This window comes from Eptesicus fuscus, chromosome 9 (assembly GCF_027574615.1).
Source record: "Eptesicus fuscus isolate TK198812 chromosome 9, DD_ASM_mEF_20220401, whole genome shotgun sequence".
Lineage (NCBI taxonomy): Eukaryota > Metazoa > Chordata > Mammalia > Chiroptera > Vespertilionidae > Eptesicus > Eptesicus fuscus.
Window position 1 is genome coordinate 14,191,670 of NC_072481.1, and position 19,616 is coordinate 14,211,285.

At 44.9% G+C, this 19,616-nt stretch overlaps 1 protein-coding gene across 3 annotated transcripts; it reads right to left on the minus strand.

The window, feature by feature from the left end:
- Positions 1–1,195: 1,195 nt before the first annotated feature.
- FUCA1 (alpha-L-fucosidase 1) lies at positions 1,196–15,951 on the minus strand. 3 transcript variants are annotated; one of them, XM_008148094.3, is made up of 8 exons: positions 15,537–15,951; positions 12,012–12,146; positions 9,267–9,404; positions 6,240–6,345; positions 5,229–5,429; positions 3,522–3,709; positions 2,323–2,422; positions 1,196–2,024 (listed from the first exon to the last, which is right to left on the minus strand). In XM_008148094.3, the coding sequence occupies exons 1-8, from the start codon at positions 15,911–15,913 to the stop codon at positions 1,884–1,886; spliced, it is 1,386 nt and encodes a 461-aa protein (XP_008146316.2). In that variant the 5' UTR covers positions 15,914–15,951; the 3' UTR covers positions 1,196–1,883. The 3 variants fall into 3 exon arrangements, with proteins under 3 accessions (XP_008146316.2, XP_054577098.1, XP_054577099.1); XM_054721123.1 differs by lacking the exon at positions 12,012–12,146; XM_054721124.1 differs by lacking the exons at positions 9,267–9,404; positions 12,012–12,146.
- Positions 15,952–19,616: the final 3,665 nt, after the last annotated feature.

Here is a 19,616-nt window from a genome sequence, read left to right on the forward strand (position 1 = left end):
TTGTATAAGTACTAAGTACTGCTTTGCAAAACTTTTGTTTGTTATTACATATGTCAAATAGGTTGCAATGTAAAATAAATTTCTTAATGTAGACAGTACTTAGAAGTTTTGGAAATATTGTTTTGGAAAAATGAAAATAAGGCCAGAACGATTGGAGAGCAGAGAGAGAGTAGGAAGGGGACTTCCTACTAAAATGAGAGAGACAAGCAGGCAGCACACCTCAAGGCTTTGGAGATTTATATCAATAACAGCGATCCTGCCCTGGCCGGATGACTCGGTGGTTGGAGCATCTTCTTGTACACCAAAAGGTTGCAGGTTTGATTCCTGATCAGGGCACATTCCTAGGTTTTGGGTTTGGTCCCCACATACAGGAAGCAATAGATCAATGTTTCTCTCCATATGGATGTTTCTCTCTCTCCCTTCCTCTCAAAAATAAATTTAAAAAAAATATCCTCAGGTGAGGATTAAAAAAAATAATAACAGCTATCCTAATAGCAATGCAATTGAAGGATTTTAAGCAGGAGATATAATCACAGTTGCATTTTGTAAATAGTAACTGTGGCTACTGAGTAGATCCCCAATGGGTGAGTGCACTACATGGCATTCTCAGGGGAGGCAGAGACGGCACTGTCCCTGCCTTCAAGGGGCTCAGATTTTAGCTAGGGAGAGAACAGAGATGATAAGAGTTCTGTACGATTCCGCAGCACTGACAATTTCCTCCATCATAAGAGTTAAAGCACTACCCACAGAATTTGCAAACCTGTAGCTTGAAACCAAAAAATACTAGCATGGAATTAAAGTAAATGACTTTCAAGACTCGTACACTGAAAACTACAAACCGCTCTCACATCCATGTTTCTCTCTCCCTCTCCCTTCCTCTTTCTAAAAATCAGTTTCAAAAGAATGGTACCAGAAGTGAAGAAGAGAAAACCAAAGAAATTACATTTTTTAAATAATATATTTTTATTGATTTCAGAGAGAAAGGGAGAGGGAGAGAAAGATAGAAACATCAATGATGAGAGAGATCATTGATTGGCTGCCTTCTGCACACCCCTACTGGGGATTGAGCTCGCAACCTGGGCATGTGCCCTTGACTAAAATCGAACCCAGGACTCTTCAGTCCACTGCTTTATCCCCTGAGCCAAACCAGCTAGGGCAGAAATTACATTTTTTGTTCTGCACTAAAGAGGAATGACTGGTCCTTTTAAAACACAGAAACATAAAGCTATAAGCAGTCCATATAGAAACTGAGGGAAGAAAACGATAACGTGTTTTTTGGTAGAAATCATTTGACATTAAAATGTATTTATTTGATTGTATTTTAAAAAGCAGCGCAGAATCACGTCCATTCTTCATAGTATCACCGTACAGACTGAATTTCAGAGCCCTTAGCTGGCTTTGGAAACTTCTGAAGAGCTATTGGTCCAGCATGCCTTTCTTTTCCCTCCAGGCTCGCCTGCTCTTTCAGGGGGTGCTGATGGCAGTGGATGCTAAATAAACAGCATGTGGTTGAGCTTGCCAAACCCTTTAAACCTCCCATAGCCAACAAGGTGAATTGGCTTATTCTTTATCCAAAGTCATTAAGCAAGCCGGTTCTCAAACAGAGAATGGAGGGAAGATTCCACTGTAGACAACGTCCAAAGTTAGGGAAGCATGAACTCAGGGACCTTTAACTGTTTAGTTCCTTCTTCTGCTGATGAGAGAGATGCCAGCAAGGTGGCTCAGATCTTTGACCCATTGACAGAGTAGTGCACTCAGTTCCTTTGATTAAAATATGTAGGAAAAGCCATCTCCGGGTAGAGAAGAGTAGGTTATTATGGGATGTAAGAAGAAAGTCAAAACTGAGCAGCCGGCAGTGCTGCTTTCCTCCTGAACTCCAACGATCACTCCACTCCCACCATCTTTATGGTCCAAGCAAACTCAACTGGAAGAGCAGAGGGTGGTACCTGGGGCAGATAAATGAGGAGACCTCCAGGTGGATTTGTGGACCACTTCAGATCTTTTTGGATTCCCAGCATCGTTACCTGAAGAAAGCAAAAGGCAATGGGAAAAACATTAATGCATTAATGAGTACAGAATACGGCCTGAACATGGTGGAAAACAACCAAGCTGGGCCCGGGAAGGGAAGATCGTCCAAAACAGCAGTCGCCAACCCTTCGGATCTCACGGACCAATGGTCCGCGGACCACCGGTTGGCGACCGTTGGTCTAAAAGGGGAATAAATATGGGAGAAACCTGGGGAAGGAAGGAGGAAGTAGAGAAGACCTGCCGGTTCCTTTTAAAAAAGTTACATCTCTGAAAGGACTAACTGAGGCCCCTTACCTGTGTAGCAGAGGTAGTTTTGGGGGATTTAAGGCTTAAGACTCCATTTTCTGGCCAGTTCAGGAAAATGGCATAAACAGCTGATGCTTTTGAGGTATACCTGGGAAAAAAGAAACATCATTATCAAAGACACCTGGCTTGTTACCCTGACACCTAAGGTTATTACACATAACCTTGTACATCCCCCTTCCTATGACCTACTAATCCCAAGGTCTGTGAGAAGAAAGCAGCCTCTTTCTGGTAATATCTTCTATTTTCACTCTCTATTGGGTTACAAGTTTTCTTTAAAATTTTAAAAATCTTACACCAGTTATTTCACACCGAGGCCTTCTGCCTTATCATTCAAATATTTTTTCAACTCTAAATCCACGTGAAAACACCAGAGGATATAACAAGGGCAAGATGAGCAATGAAGACAAATTTGTAATTCTGAGATTTCATGCTCAGAGAAGAGGATGAAAATCACTAAACGGAAGCTCATCTGAAACAGGGATGGCCATGTTTCCCCTTATCCAAGGACCTACGCTCTATGGTGTAACACTAGCAGATTTATGAACACATCATATATGCCTGGCACTCTGCTGGGAGCTAGTTATTTGATCAACTGCAAAATGGGGCGATGATTCTTCCTAGAGCTACTGTGAGGCATGCAGGAAGCATTTAATCCTCACAGTAGCTCTAGGAAGAATCATCGCCCCATTTTGCAGTTGATCAAATAACTAGATCCACAATTCCAAGCAGGAATCATGACTTCCGCATTTACTAGCTCTGTGATCCTAGGCAAGTTATATTACTGCTCTGGGCCCTCTTTCTCACTTGTAATATGGAGAGAATAACAGTGTCTGTCTGGTGGGCTTGTTGAGGGGATTAAATGGGTGGAAAGAATTTAGAATGGAGCCTTACACATTGTAGTTGCTACACAACTTTAGCTAGTACTATTTTTAATTAGACCAGGTAAAGTATCAAGTAAACTGATTAATGTATTTTGATGCTTTTTGCACTAAACCTATCCCCACCCCAACTAGTCAAAGATACCCTGGTGGCTTAAGCCATAAACTGGGGTACAAATGAATAGCGAAAGAACAGCTTGTGGGTTTCAAGGCGACATCCAGTGCGGCTTCTAACCTTGTGGACCAAGGAGATGCCAGGTCAGGATGGGCACAGTCCCGCTCCCACACACAACAGAAGCCAGGACTCACCATACAGATTCGTTCTTTTCCAGTTGTACCCGCCATGGCTTAGAGGCATAGATAGCCTCCCCACTGATGCTCAGCCACTTCCCAACAGCAAGCAGCCTTTCTTGGAAGATGGGAACAATCAGTCCATCTTTAGTTGGCCCAATGTTGAGAAGATAGTTTCCTCCCAAACTTACTGTCTGGACCAGTTCCTGGAAAGAGTGGAAACAATAAAATCCTACGTATGAATTCCCAGCCTGGCCGAATGCCTAGAACACACAGATATTAAGAGAAGAAAAAGAATCTAGGGCACCTTCTCTCCCTGCTTTGCGAGTGTCCTTTTCCCTTTTGAAAATACTATATATTTTTGTCACTATAAAAGTAAGACAGGATTCTATAAGAAAACGGAAAAATCCTGCTGCAAGATGGAGGAATATATTAACTTGAACTCCAGGGAGTGAACACGGGCACTGCCCTGGAGACTGCCCTTCCAGGTGCCACAGGCAGCGGGAAGGGTCCTGAGTCGGAAGCACAGAGGATGAGCAGGAGCGGAGAACAAAGCACTTGGCCATGAAGGGATCACATGGAGCCAGACAGAGAGAATATGGGGGTCAGAGGGAAGAGGTTTAGAGAGGGTGCTGTGGAGACTTTGGGGAGACTGAAGAGATCTGAAGAATTTCAGGACACTCTGTATGTGATGGGCTATATAAATGTATATGCTGCCCTGTCGGGAAAACATGCTATAAAGAGATACTATAGTCCTGCCTTATCCACCGTTTCGTGTTCCACGGTTTTAGTTACCTATGGTCAACCGCAGTCTGGACATATTAAATGGGAAAACTCCAGAAATAAACAATTCATAAAGTTTAAGCTACACTCCGTTCTGAGCACCTCACTCCATCTCATCCAGTAAGCATCGAGTCATTTCACATCATCACAAGAAGAGTACAATGTAGTCAGATATTTGGGGAAACCAAATTCTTTGGACATAACTTTCATTACAGGGTATTGCTCTACTTTATCATTAGTTATTGTTAATCTCTTACTGTGATTAATTTATAAATTAAACTTTATCATAGGTATGTATAGTATAGGAAAAACAGGGTTCGGTACTATCCTGGGTTTCAGGCATCCACTGGGGGTCTTAGAACATATCCCTGAGAATAAAACATTAGCCCATATAAAATTGATAAACATTTTAATGGTTAAGGACAACCCCCAAATCTACTTAACTATCCCGTTATGGTTGTAAGAAACTGAAACAACCATATGTCCAATTGAAGATAACCCTGGGAAGAACATGTCTGTACATAAAACTCTCTCCTGCAATTACAATGATTCCCTCAGGACAGACTGCTCTGAGTATGTCCCATAACCCAAAGGGTCTATCCACCTGCACGTTCATCCACGGTGCTGCCACCACCCTCAGTTAGAAGGTGGTTTGAGATGGCAGTTAAGAAATAGCTAACTCATGCCCCGCTGGCATGGCTCGGTGGTTGAGTGTCAACCTATGAACCAGGAGGTCATGGTTCAATTTCTGGTCAGGGCACATGCCTGGGTTGTGGGCTCAATCCCCAGTAGGGGGTGTGCAGGAGGCAGCCGATAAGTGATTCCCTCTCATCACTGATGTTTCTATCCCTCTCTCCCTTCTTCTCTAAAAAAAAAAGAAAAGAAAGAAAGAAAAAGAAAAAGAAAGAAAAGAAAGAAAGAGCTAACTCACAGGTGTCTTACCGAAATGATTTCCGATTCACTTGCCACGTCAGAGATGGACATGGTGCGACGGTAGCCCCAGGACCGCTTGTCTATGGAGGTGCACATCTCCCACTTGTGATTTGGCAAACTTGACGGCTGAAATTTATCTGCACAGTTGTAGTATCCTCCATGGTGACAGGAACAGTTAAAACCCCATCGGTCGTTTACCACTACCTCATCCTAAAGGAGGAAAGAGCACTGGGTCATCAAGGGTGAACCTCTCATCTTCCTTACATAACGCAGTGCGATAAATGAAGAATCTATTTGGAAGCCAAGAACAGACTTAGTCTAGAGCAGTCGTATTCAACTGGGGCCATATTGCCCCAAGAGGATTTTGGCAAAGCCTAGAGACATTCTGGGTTGTCACAACTGGGGTGGTACTACTGCCATCTAGAGGCCAGGATGGTGTTGGCAGCCAGGGATGGTGGTAAACTTTTTACAATATAAAGGACAGCCTCTTAGCAACAAAGAAATATTCAGCCCTAAAAGTCAACAGTGCAGAGGCTGAGAAGCCCTGGTCAAGCGATCTGTAACGTTAGAGATGGAAGAGCCGTTTTAAAGATCATCTTGTAAATCATTTATGTGTTCCTCCCACATCAATCTCTCTCTGTCTTTCCCTCTCTCTCCCACTTTCTCTAAAAATCAATGGAAAAATATCCTCGGGTGAAGATTAAAAAAAGAAAAGAATTAAAGAAGAAAAATAAAGTTTATGCTTCAAGGAAGGGGAAAAAAGAATTAAAGGAGAAATCCTTTTTTTAAAATATATTTTTATTGATTTCAGAGAGGAAGGAAGAGGGAAAGAGAGACAGAAACATCAATGATGAGAGAGAATCATTGATTGGCTGCTTTAAAGTAGAAACCTTTAACATCCATTACGTCCCTGGATCCCTAGCACCCCCATGGTGATGTTTTTATTACTCCAGATCTTGTCTCCTTATACTGTCTTCTATCACAACAGATAAATAAGACAGAAGTCCTATAATCACATACCTTAACTGGGCTGTCATTGTAGAGCCAGGAAAGAAAATCTGTGGAGTTCCAGTAAGTATCAGGACTTTCCCAGTCTCCATCGGACCAAATCAAGTCAGGTTTATACCTGAAAGACATGCAATGAGAACGAAGTTTATTACCTGAATCCATTCACAAAAGTCTTACCAATCATTTTTTGCAACACATATTTATAAATCTTCTTTCACCTTTTTTTCTTTAAATCCTCACCCAAGGATATATTTTTATTGATTTCAGAGAGAGGAAGGGAGGGGGAGAGAGAGAGGGAGGGAGAGAGAAACACTGGTTGGTTGTCTTTCAGATGCACCCCAATTGGGGATGAAATCCACAATCTGGGTATGTGCCCTGACTGGGAATTGAACCTGTAACTTTTTGGTGTATGGGACGATGCTCCAACCAACTGAGCCATACCAGCCAGGGCTCACCAATTTTGAAAGTGCCATAAAATTACCATAGTGCAGAGAATGTGGAAAACTAAAGAGACAAAAACAACCACACAAAATGCCTCTGCTATCATAACCATGTTTAATACACAGCATTTGGGAATATTTTCCCCTAATCTTTTTTTTTTTTAATGTCTTTTTAAAAAGTAGAGCTGTAATCAGTATTATACAATTTGGTCTCCTTCCAGCGACTAATTCCAACTAAAAGAATGGTTCTTCAGAACTACAGGATTGAGGTTTCTGCTTTTAAGATGCATTAAGAGCCCTGGCTGGTGTTGCTCAGTGGTTAGAGTTTCGGCCCGTGCACCACAGCATCGCAGGTTTGATTCCCAATCAAGGGCATGTACCTAGGTTTGCAGGTTCAATCCCTCTGGCCCAGTTGGGGTGCATGAAGGAGGCAACCGGTCTCACATCAATCTTTCTCTCTCTTTTTCTTCCTTCCTTTCTTCCTTCCTTCCTTCCTTCCTTTCCTTCCTTCCTTCCTTTCCTTCCTTCCTTCCTTCCTTCCTTCCTTCCTTCCTTCCTTCCTTCCTTCCTTCCATTCACTCTAAAAATCAACAGGAAAAATACTCTCAGGTGAGGAATAACAACAACAAGAACAAGATGTATTAAGAGCCTGAACTATTCTGCCCAATCCATTTTTTTGGACAACTACCTAAAGCTTCGACCATAAAGGATTTATAAAACCCCCTGGCCACAGTTGCCCCTTTCACATGTCATTACTCTGAGCCTTCTGAAGTGTGAGTGTGCGTATATACCTATAAGATAAGCATTATTAGTCCCACCTTAGAGAGCAGGAATCTGACGCTCAGCAGGACAATTTGTTTTAGGTGAAAACACTTGTAAGCAAACAAGAACTGGAACTCAAATGTAAATCTGCCTGCTGCCAACTCCTATACTGTACTCAGTAGTTAGGACAGCAAATAGACTCCAGGAGAAAGACTGTCTGTGTAAGAGGCAAAATATAGCAGAATCTGTGTTTCACTGTGTACGAGAAACTGTACTAGGCATTTTATGTTCATTACCTCATTAGTTCTTACAATGATGCTATGGTGTATATTATCCCCATTTTTCAGATAAATAAACAGATCTAGAAGATTAAGTAGCTTGCTCTAGGCCACACAGCCAGTAAGAAAAAGGAACTGGATTTCAGGTCCAGTTCTGGCTCTAAGCCTCTGCTGGTCTCTTACGACTGTACTATTTCCTTAGAGAAGTCATCTTGCCCTAGCCGGTTTGGTTCATTGGATAGAGTGTCTGTGGACTGAAGGGTCCTGGTTTGATTTGGTCAAGGGCACATGCCAAGGTTGCAGGCTTGATCCCCAGTAGGGCATGCAGGAGGCAGCCGATCAATGATTCTCTCTCATCACTGATGCTTCTATGTCTCTCCCTCTCCCATCCTCTCTGAAATCAATATAAATATATTTTTTACAGAGAGGAAAGGAGAGGGATAGAGAATTAGAAACATCAATGAGAGAGAAACATCGATCAGCTGCCTCCTGCACACTCCCCACCGGGGATGTGCCCGCAACCAAGGCACATGCCCTTGACCGGAATCGAACCCGGGACCCTTCAGTCCACAGGCCGATGCTCTATCCACTGAGCCAAACCGGTTTCAGCAATATAAATATATTTTTTAAAAAAAGAAAAAAAATAGAAGTCATCTGGATGCAAGGAGGGTCTGAGTCCCCACCCCCTAAATCCCCCTAAAATGAGTGTCCAGGCAGAGATAGCTGCCTCTTTTTTTTATATATATATATTTCTTTATTGATTTCAGAGAGGAAGGGAGGAGAGAGAGATAGAAACATCAATGATGAGAGAGAATCATTGATCAGCTGCCTCCTGCACCCCCCACCCTCCCACTGGGGACCGAGCCTGCAACCCAGGCATGTGCCCTTGGCCACAATCGAACCTGGGACCCCTCGGTCCGCAGGCTGATGCTCTATCCACTGAGCCAAGCCGGCCAGGGCAGCGATAGCGGCCTCTTAAGCAATAAAGTGCGAGAAGGGAAAACTAGGAATGAAACAAGATGAAGACAAATCCCAAAGTGAAAGTGGTCATTTGAAGAATAACAATAACATTTATCTGTACAGCTCGGTGACAGGTACTGTTCACATATTACTCTGAGCGCCGTAAGAAGGCATCCTTAGCCTCACTTTATGGTGAGAATCTGAGGCTCAGAAGTGTGATCTGGTTAAGGCTTTGTAAGTAAGGAGAGCCAGGATTCAAAGGCCAATCTGCCGGATGCCAAGTCCCAGGCAGGTCTAGGGCCCATTAGACCCTGTTGCCTCTCCAAGGTCAGACAAAGAAAATGGCACGCAAGGAGGGAACTGAAGTTCTGACTTCCTACCATCTGGGACTGTGTGCTTCAATTTATAAAGGTGATATGACCACATTGCGGGAGTTCTGAAGAGTAGGAGGAAAAATACACTTTGTCTCAATACAACCACCACTTTATTATTCTGATGTCCTCTAGATTTTTTTCATGTTCCACCTTTTCTCCTTTCCCCCCAACTTCTCTGATTTCATTGAGAAAAGTAATAAGGCCAAAAACATTTCTGTGTTTTACCTGTTCACAAGTTCGTATAGCTCTGGCATTGTTTTCCCAAAGACAAAATACTGTGTTTTGAAGCCATTTTTCTTATCAAGTAGGTAGAGTGGATGGAACCATTCGAAGAGTGAGTGATACAGTCCATAGCGTATGTTCCTTAAACAGAAAAACAGGCCAACAACTGTCATTAAGCAAAGAAAAAATAGTTTATTTAAAAACAATCAGTGGCAGCATTTTTATATCTCAGTGAAACGCACCCCTGAGGGCATTGGGGGGCGGGGGGATCCAAAACCATTAACTTAAAAATGATCTCTTATCATTCACAACCAATTACAATGATTGGGTTTACTATGTTTTTGATAGTACACATAACTACTTTTTATACATATATATCTTGACATCAAATGTCATTTAAACCTCCTTTTAACTTTTTTTTTTAAATACATTTTTATTGATTTTAGAGAGGGAGAGGGAGAGACAGAAACATCAATGATGAGAGAGAATCACTGATCGGCTGCCTCCCGCACTCCCCCGCACTGGGGATCAACCTGGGCATGTGCCCTTGACTGGAATCAAACCCAGGACCCTTCAGTCCACAGGCTGACACTCTATCCACTGAGCCAAATCAGTTAGGGCAGTTTGCGGCTCTGTTGACTAATGAGTTTGCAGACCACTGGGATAGGGGCTTAATCACAAGGAACAACAACAGCCTATAATTATTGGAATCGAGAGTCTAGGTCAGTGGTCGGCAAACTCATTAGTCAACAGAGCGGCAAACCACAGCTCGAGAGCCGCATGTGGCTTGTGAGCCGCAGTTTGCCGACCACTGAGCTAGGGCATCTTTTAACTTTTAAGTCAATTATCTCAATAATAACATATAGTCCATTTAAAAAAAATGTTTTATCTGTCGATCATAAGACTACGTGTTGAAGAAATATTGGAAAGCCTTCCAACCCAGGTCCTTTTCCAGTGTCTGATGGACGGCAGGGACCAGGTCTCTCATCTTTGGGTCTCCCTTCATTGTCAACACAGATCTTTGCTGGCATTCAGGGAAGGTTTGGGTAAATGACAGATCAAGAGGGAACTGAAAAGGGCAGTTAAAGAAGCAAAAAGTTAAAGAGCCACTGGGTTGATTCTAACTAATGGGGGCTGGTGTGGGGAGAGATTGACCAAAGAACTCACATGCATGTATGCATAATCCATGGACACAGACAATAGTGTGGTGGGGGTGGGGGGGGGTGGGGGGGTGGGGGGACAGACGGGTGGAGGTGGGTCAATGGTTTCTTGTTTTATTTTTCTAAGATTGACTAATAGTTTTTATTGATTTCAGAGAGAGGAAGGGAGAGGGAGAGATAGAAACATCAATGATGAGAGAGAATTATCGATTGGCTGCTTCCTGCATGCCCCCTATTGGGGATTGAGCCGGCAACCCCGGGCATGTGCCCTGACTTGGAATGGAACTGTGACCTCCTGGCTCATGGGTCGATGCTCAACCACTGAGCCACACTGGCTGGGCTTGACTAATAGTTTTTAACATACCCAAAGGGAAACACGGTTAAAGTGACCTATTTTCATACACAAGAAAGCTTGTTTTGAGTTAAGACTGGTGAGTGTTGCTGAAACACTATGATGCAAGTAAGAAGTAAGGTACAGTGTAATGGCACAGATAAGACAGAAAGAACTGAAGTTGTTTCATTATGACTCAGGAACTAAACAGATTCAAAGAAGATAAAAATCAAGTATCCTGAAGTGTGGATCTAATCAACACCTCAGAGTTTTACAGCAGGACTGTTATCTAAGCACATCAGAGGGAAACTGAATCTCGAACAGGTGACAAGAGTCAGCACTCTTTCTTAAGGGGCCAGGTAGTATTTTAGGCTTCACAGGCCTTGTGGTCTCTATCCTAACTCACAACACATAAATGAACGGACATAGCCATGTCCCAATCAAACTTCCTTGACACAAACGGGCAGCTGGCCCACCCCTTAAATAGCATATCAAGTTTGCCAGATCACAACAGAGCTGAGAGTGGGCATGGCACAAATACCACTTTCCTCCTTACAGGCAAACGTACCCAGAACTGTGGGGTCCAAAACCAGAACACCTGAGTTCAAATCCCACCTCTGCCACTTCCTAGCTCGTTGATCTTGGGAAGCTACTTTAAAAAATATATATATATCTTTATTGTGGAAAGTATTACACCTCCACCTCCCAGGCCTTCACCACACTATTGTCTGTGTCCATGGATTATGCATATATGGGTGTAAGTTCTTTGGTCAATCTCTCCCCACCCCATCCCCCCTTTAGTTAGAATCAACCCAGTGGCTCCTTAACTTTTTGCTGCTTTAACTGCCCTTTTCAGTTCCCTCTTGATCTGTCATTTACCCAAACCTTCCCTGAATGCTAGCAAAGTTCTGTGTTGACAATGAAGGGGGACCCAAAGATGAGAGACCTGGTCCCTGCCGTCCATCAGACACTGGAAAAGGACCTGGGTTGGAAGGCTTTCCAGAAAGAATCCTTCTCAGAGTACAAATGGGCCATGGTGGTCTTTGCTAGGCATCCTTCACCCAACCAGACAGAGCCATGAATTTCTGATGGTGTCACCTTTGGCCACATAAAAACAGACAAGCATCAAACACTGCCAATTCAGGTACTCGCTAAATGCAAACTTCGAAAACACGTGAGAGTGTAGATAGAAGGTGTGGTACACTGGATGACTGTTAGATCAAAGGCAATGATGGACTACCTGCAGTACACACACACCTCTTCCGGATGGCTGTTCCCAACTCACCAACCAAATCACGATGGGGCCCCACATCCTGAGAATTCCAGTTCCAAGACACCAAACTTGGCCAGTTTGTGAAGCCTTCGTGATGCTTTGTTGTCAGGACTACATACCTGTGGACATCAAAACCATATGAGCAAAGAGAGTGGGCAGTGGTGCACGAGTATGAACTCACCCAGCATGACTGCGGCTTTGGAAATGGTAGGGAGAACTGGCTGTTTGAATGTGGAGCGAAGATACAGTGACCACCAACTGTAAATGTGTCTCAAGACCAAAAAACAAAGCAGGCAACTCCACAGAATATAACATTATTATTATTATTTTAAAACTATATTTTATTGATTTTTTACAGAGAGGAAGAGAGAGGGATAGAAAGTTAGAAACATCGATCAGCTGCCTCTTGCACAACCCCTACAGGGGATGTGCCCGCAACCAAGGTACATGCCCTTGACCGGAATCGAACCCGGGACCTTTCAGCCCGCAGGCCGACGCTCTATCCACCTGAGCCAAACCGGTTTCGGCTATAACATTATTATTACAGGGTAATTTAGTTACAGGGATGGAGGGTCGGGGTGGACAGACAACCTTGGTAGTTCTGTGCAGCTCATTCTCCACTGCTTTACAGTTATTGCAGTGAATGTTTTATAGTACAGCTGAACTACTAATGATTGACAAGACACAGGGTCTAAGAAGGCCTTATGAGCCAGGAGCCCTACCTCCTAGTGGTCTTATGATAGAAAATGGTTTAGAATTGACACCGACACCCAATTTGATATAGGTCTCTGCTGCTGTCCCATTCTGCCCACTTACTGACAAGAATCTTTGTGCTTACATTGTAAAGGCTTACAGAACAGTAGTCATCTATATATATAAAAGCCTAAGCGACAACCGGACTATGACACACACTGACCACCAGGGGGCAGATGCTCAACATAGGAGCTGCTCCCTGGCGGTCAGTGCACTCCCACAGCCAACCTCCCTCAGCCAGCTGGCCCCCATCGGCCCCGAATTCGCGTGCACCGGGCCTCTAGTTAACTACAAGACAGTGAATGCTGGCCAGGAACAGTTAGCTTGGTCTAAGTCAGTGGTCGGCAAACTGCGGCTCGCGAGCCACATGCGGCTCTTTGGCCCCTTGAGTTTTTAGCAAAGGCCAGCTTAGGAGTACCCTAATTAAGTTAATAACAATGTATCTACCTATATAGTTTAAGTTTAAAAAACTTGGCTCTCAAAAGAAATTTCAATCGTTGTACTGTTGATATTTGGCTCTGTTGACTAATGAGTTTGCCGACCACTGGTCTTAGTTAAAGCTTGAATAGAGAGAGTGGAGGGCTTACAGAGATGGAGTCGGGTTTGTTCACATCAACATCTGACACTCGCCTACAGGAAACATACTTGTGAGTTGCTGCAGCCACAGCTCCCCAGGGGTATTGCTCCAGGAATGGAAGCAAACTTGAGGAAACCACAGTCCTTAGTCTCCTGCCAAGGAGGAGGCCCAGAGGGAGATGTGCACCTTAGCCCTCGTTCTTCAACCCTTCCAGGAATTAATGATTAGCTTTTCTTAACCTTTGCTCTAAAGAAGAAAGAAATCTCTACTAGAAATAACAGATGACTGAAAAGTAAGCTATTTGTTTTACCAAAACCACATGAACTGCCTCTGATTTATAGAGGTGACAAAAGTCCAAAAGAGCTGGGGAGAAAAGACAAGTGTTGAAATAACCACCAAATCACTCAACCTTTCATTTGCTTTCATGACAAAAAAAGAGATAATTTAACCACTGGCTGGTGTGGGGAGCTCCAAGACTTTAAGGGCCAGATCATATTTCAGGCTCTGAGGGCAATAACCCTTGTAAAACGTAAAAATCAGCCCTAGCCGGTTTGGCTCAGTGGATAGAGCATCGGCATGAGGACTGAAGGGTCCCAGGTTCAATTCCGGCCAAGGGCACATGCCTGGGTTGCGGGCTCGATCCCTAGTAGGGGGCGTGCAGGAGGCAGCTGATCGGTGATTCTCTCTCATCGTTGATGTTTCTACCTCTCTATCCCTCTCTCTTCCTCTGTATAATAAAAAAATATATATAAATAAAATAAAACGTAAAAATCATTCTCATCTCATGCTACTTACAAAAACAGGCAGAGGACCAATCCTTCTGGCCACAGTAAGCAGACCTGGGAGTCGTGAGATTTGGAGTCTAGGACATCAGTTCCCTTCCTCTATCTGGGCTAGTCCCCTGGTCCATGAAATGGGGGGTCTGGACAAAGGATGTTTCCCAGATTTTCATTTTTTTCATTTTTAACTTATGGATCTCTATGGCTCCTAGAAGATAGAGAACACCTCCTCTGTTTATTCCAGCCTTATATTCCCATACATTTAATGGCAAACACTAAATGTCAGTTTAATTTATTAGTAATAAGATACTATTTTTTATTGATTTGAAAGAGAGAGAGAAACATCGATTGGTTGTTCCACCCATTCATGCATTCATTGGTTGGTTTTTTAATGTGCCCTGATCGGGAATCCAACCCCCCACCTTGGCATACCAAGACGACACTCTTACCAAGTGATCACCCGACCAGGGCAGTACAAGAGATCTTAAAGTCTGAGAGAAACTAAAACCTGGACGATGACTGAGGAGACGGCGGTAGAAGACTGCTCTAAGCCAGGAGCCAGGAAACCTGCCGTCTCCATTCTCAGTTTCCTCCAACCCCCGCCACGCCCAGCAGTCAAACGAGTCCTGAGGGCAGCCACTCCCTGCCACACACCTGGCCACAGCCTGCCCGAAAGGATTACTTCTCCAGGACCCGGCCCGGCCGTCAACACCCCGCTGGGCCCTCGCCTCTCTCTTCCCCATCCCAGCACGCTCCACTTTCGGTTCTCGGCACCTTCCACACGCAAGCTCCAACAGTTCTCAAGACAATGCAAACATTTCTTGAGCACTTGAATGTGCAAAGCATTGACAAGAGCAGGTGGATGCGAATCTATACTGTTTCCCAAATACAATGCACACCAGAGCTCCCCTCCCTTTCCCTCTCGGAGATGATAAAGCTGCAAGGAACCAATTACAATCCCTTTCCACAGCCCTGGACGGAGGCGGCAGGGAAGTGAAATCGCCTTGGTCAAGTTCACAGCTGAACTAGGACCAGACTCCATACCACTGGCTTAAAATCCTGGAGTCCCGGTTTTCTTGTCGACCTGGAATGGACAATGAGGCATCACGCTGCTCCATCCATGGAGGGCTTTCCCACCCACCACCTCCTTGAAACTTGTATTTTCTCCTAATTCCCAACCGGACGCACCTTCCCCTTATGATCAAGCATGCCACCTTCAATTCTGCATCCTTCCGGGGACAAAACACATGACCTGGGGTATCTCAAGTCAGACGGATGGCTGTGCGACCCTGGGCGAGTCGCCTAACCTCCCCCCCGCCGCTCGGCTCTCACCAGCCTAACCCCCGCCCAGGGCTCCGGCCCCGGGAGGAGGTGCGCCGCCCGCACCCGCGGCCACTCACTTGGCCCCGGCGGCCTGGAAGAGGTCGGCCCAGTCCTCCGGGTCGAAGAAGCGCGCCGTGAACAGCGGCCCGAAGTCGGCGTAGCTGAAGCCGGGCGGGTAGTTGTCGCTCATGAAGCGCCGGTACTGCGGCAGCCCCTCGCCCTTCCAGTGCCACCAGAACCACTCGCTGCCCCAGGCCGGCACCGAGAACACGCCCCAGTGCACGAACACCCCGAATTTGGCCTTGTCGAACCAGTCCGGCAGGGGCCGGGAGTCCAGACTCGGCCAGTCCGGGGTGTAGCGGCGCTGAGCCCCGAGCGCCCACTCGGCCGCTCCGAGAACCAGCAGCAGCCGCGGCAGCAGCGGCAGCCGGGTGCCCACCGCCCACGACTTCATCCCCGGAGAACAGACTCCGACTCTCCGCCTCCGCCTCCACCATCCCCTCTCACCGCGCAGCTGCGGCGCGAGGCCCCGCCCACTCTGACTAATGATTGGCTCGGTAGGAAAAAGGGGCGGGTCAGCCCTGGCTGCTTGACTACAGAGTCTCTTCCCCTCTTAGTCCGCCAGCCCTGTTGCGCCCTCTAGCGCTTAAAAGGAGAAAAGACGCAAGGAGGCGTTGACAGCGCTCGGCTGGTGGTCTAATGAAAACTTCTGAAGACTTCTTGGCGGGGTTCAGCCGTGGGACTGATTCAATCGTGGGGGTGTAGAAGGCCGGGTGTGTACGGAGAACTGGGTGTAGTGCATTTGGCCGTTGGGAGTCATAGCGGACTTTCTGAGCTGTAGCACACAAGAGCAAGCGGGAGGCGGGAACACCAGATGCAGGGGCATTGTTACCGGCCTGGTAGAAATAACAAAGTAGAATAATGCTGGTAGAAGCATTATGAGGAGGGAGAACACTGGATGCTGAAAGGGGAAGAGCAGGTGTGACCATTTTGCCTATCTAATACTTGCTTTGGGAATTCTGAAGCCATTCCAAGAGCCTAACATCTGATTGGAAAAACAAGACCCATGGACATACAAGCACTACGAAGGAACGTTTTTAGAGCAGTAGGGTAAGAAAATTAAGAGCCCCAAGTCCTACAGCATAGGGAATATAGTAAAAAATATTGTAATAACTACGTATGGTCCCAGGTGGGTACTAGAATTATCGGGTGGAATAACTTCATAGATGATGTAACTGTCTAACCACTGTACTATACTCCTGAAACTAATATAAAATTATATTGAATGCCAACTGTAATTAAAAAATAAAATAAAATAAAAAGAGTCCCAGGCCCTAGGAGTACCTGTGTGAACGTTGTCTGGCAGGGAGGTTACCAAGTCCTCTACAACCTGCATATGCTGTGCATGCTCAGACAGGAGGTGAGGCCATCAGGCGTGGGAAGTACAATGACCCTAAGTGGCACCGCCAGTCCCTACATATCAGTGAGAGAACTGCAGCAGGGAATTTGGGGTTTCTCTACACAATCCCCTTTCCTCCTCTCTCCATTTGAGGGAGGAGAAAACGGAGATCCAGAGAGAGTATAGAAGTTGCTCAAGATGATGCAGCTAGTTGAGCTCAGAGGTGGGACCAGAACCCAGGTCTGCAGCTGTGGAATTTGTGCCTCTCCACATGCTGCTTCTCTCTTGCACCCCGGAAGGAGACAGCGCCTGTGTTGACAGAACCAAGCACTTCCTCATCCTGGGAGTTGTAAGGAAATACAAAGGCAATTGCTGAATAAACAGCTATTCTAATCTGTGTTTCTTTCTCTGCAAGGTTAGGCTAAAATATTGTCCAAAACAGTAAAGCACAGACACCTTAAAAAAACAAAACCAAGCCCATCTTCACACACTTTCTAATGATCAGAGTAATCGTCTTTGATGTTATAGAACTCATCTTGGGGAAGACAAAATGGGACATTGTGAACTTTATTCCTCCTTAACCTTGTGAAAATTAATAAACAGAAACCTCTTTTAAAATGGAGTCAGGAGGCTAGAAGAGAGAACTCTTACTCACATACCACTCAATGGGTACTATTAACCCCAATAGGACAGACATACAATAGGAAGTGATAACTACATTACTACCTAAGCACAAGAAAGAAAAGATCCCTCCTTGCCCTGTAACAGCTCAGCCAATGAGAGATCACCATAACTCAGCCAATGAAAAATCTCCATACTTCAAACTTTTAGTTTCTTCCGGGGGACTCTTCATTTACAACAGCCCCTCCGAAGTCCATCAGAGAGTCTCTGGATTTGAGCATGGTTTACCATTAGACCGCAGGTCCTGAACTGCAATTCTTTATTGTTCCTGAATAAACCCATTTTGCTGGAGAAATATCGGACTGTCTATTTGTTAAAGGTCAACATCCTCATAACCAAAATGCAAATTTGCAGGAGCAGGTGACAGACTGGACAATATTAGAAGTTGGGAAACTGGGTTTCTTGCACTAGACACCACCTAATGGGGTCTCCTTGGGCAAGTCTCGTCCACAGTCTGGACCCATTTCCTCCTCTAAACAATGGGGGCCGTTCTCAGTGATATCCAAGGTGCCTTATCTCCTTGCTCTCCTCCTTCATAAACTCCAGATCTTTACTTAACGCTGAAATAGGAGATTGCGAAAGGAGAGCGGTAGAAAGTCCGGAAGTGCATTTAATTCAATGACTTTTAAGCTCTATATTTATTACAGAAATATTTACTGAGTATCATTTTATGCCGGCCCTTGGGCATTTTCTTTGCTAACATGAGAAAAGAAAGGCATGCCCCAACTTTAAGGAATCACAAATTTACCTTTGAAAAATTATGCCATTTCAACTGGGTTCAGTAGTGTCTCCCAGAACTTCATGTTACCCAGAACCTGTGAATGTTGCCTGACTTGGAAACAGTCTTTGTAGTTGTAACTTGTTAAATTTTGGTGAAATCATACTGGATTGAGAGTGTGCCTTAATCCAATGATTGGTGTCCTTAAAAGAAGACACCAAGAGCCGAAACCGGTTTGGCTCAGTGGATAGAGCTTTGGCCTGCAGACTGAAAGGTCCCAGGTTCAATTCCGGTCAAGGGCACGTACCTTGGTTGCTGGCACATCCCCAGTGGGGGGTGGGGAGGTGCAAGAGGCAGCTGATCGGTGTTTCTCTCTCATCGATGTTTCTAACTCTCTGTCCCTCTCCCTTCCTCTCTGTAAAAAAATCAATAAAAAAAAAAAAATATATATATATATATTTTTTAAAAAAAGAGAGATTAGTGGTCAAGAGGGTAGGCTTTGGAGTCAAACAGAACTGGTTTGGAAACCCCAGCTCTGGGTACGGATTAGCAGTGTGGCCTCAGGCAAGTGATTTTGCCTCTTAGAAGTTTCCTCATGTGTAAAATGAGGATACCAAATCCTCATCGGGTTATTGTGAAGACCAAATGAAATACCTCATTTAAAATACTTAGCCCCCCAAAAAAAGAAAAATAGAGAAAAGTACTTAGCCCAGCCCTAGCCTGTGTTTCACAGTGGTTAGAGCACCAGCCTGTGCACCAAAGGGTCGAGGGTTCGATTCCCAGTCAAGGGCACGTACCTGGGTTGCAGGTTTGATGCCTGGCCCCAGTTGGGGCACGTGCAGGAGGCAACCTATTGATGTGTCTCTCTCACATTGATGTTTCTTTCTCTCTCCCTCCCTCCTTTCCACTCTCTCTAAAAAATCAAAGGAAAACCAATGGACAGAGACAGCAGGGGGGTAAGGGCATGTACAGGAGTGGGGTTGGGGGGCCATGGGGGGATATGGACACATATGTAATACCTTAATCAATAAAAAAATCAAAGGTGAGGATTAACTAACTAACTAATAAACAAACAAACAAACAAGCAAATAACTAAAGCCGAAACCGGTTTGGCTCATGGATAGAGCATCGGTCTGCGGACTGAAAGGTCCCAGTTCGATTCCGGTCAAGGGCATGTACATTGGCTGCGGGCACATCCCCGGAAGGGGGTGTGCAGGAGGCAGCTGGTCGATGATTCTCTTTCATCGATGTTTCTAGCTCTCTATTCCTCTCCCTTCCTCTCTGTAAAAATCAATAAAATATATTAAAAAAAAAAAAGACTCACTACAGGTCAGCTGGCATTTATGACCAGAGCACCTA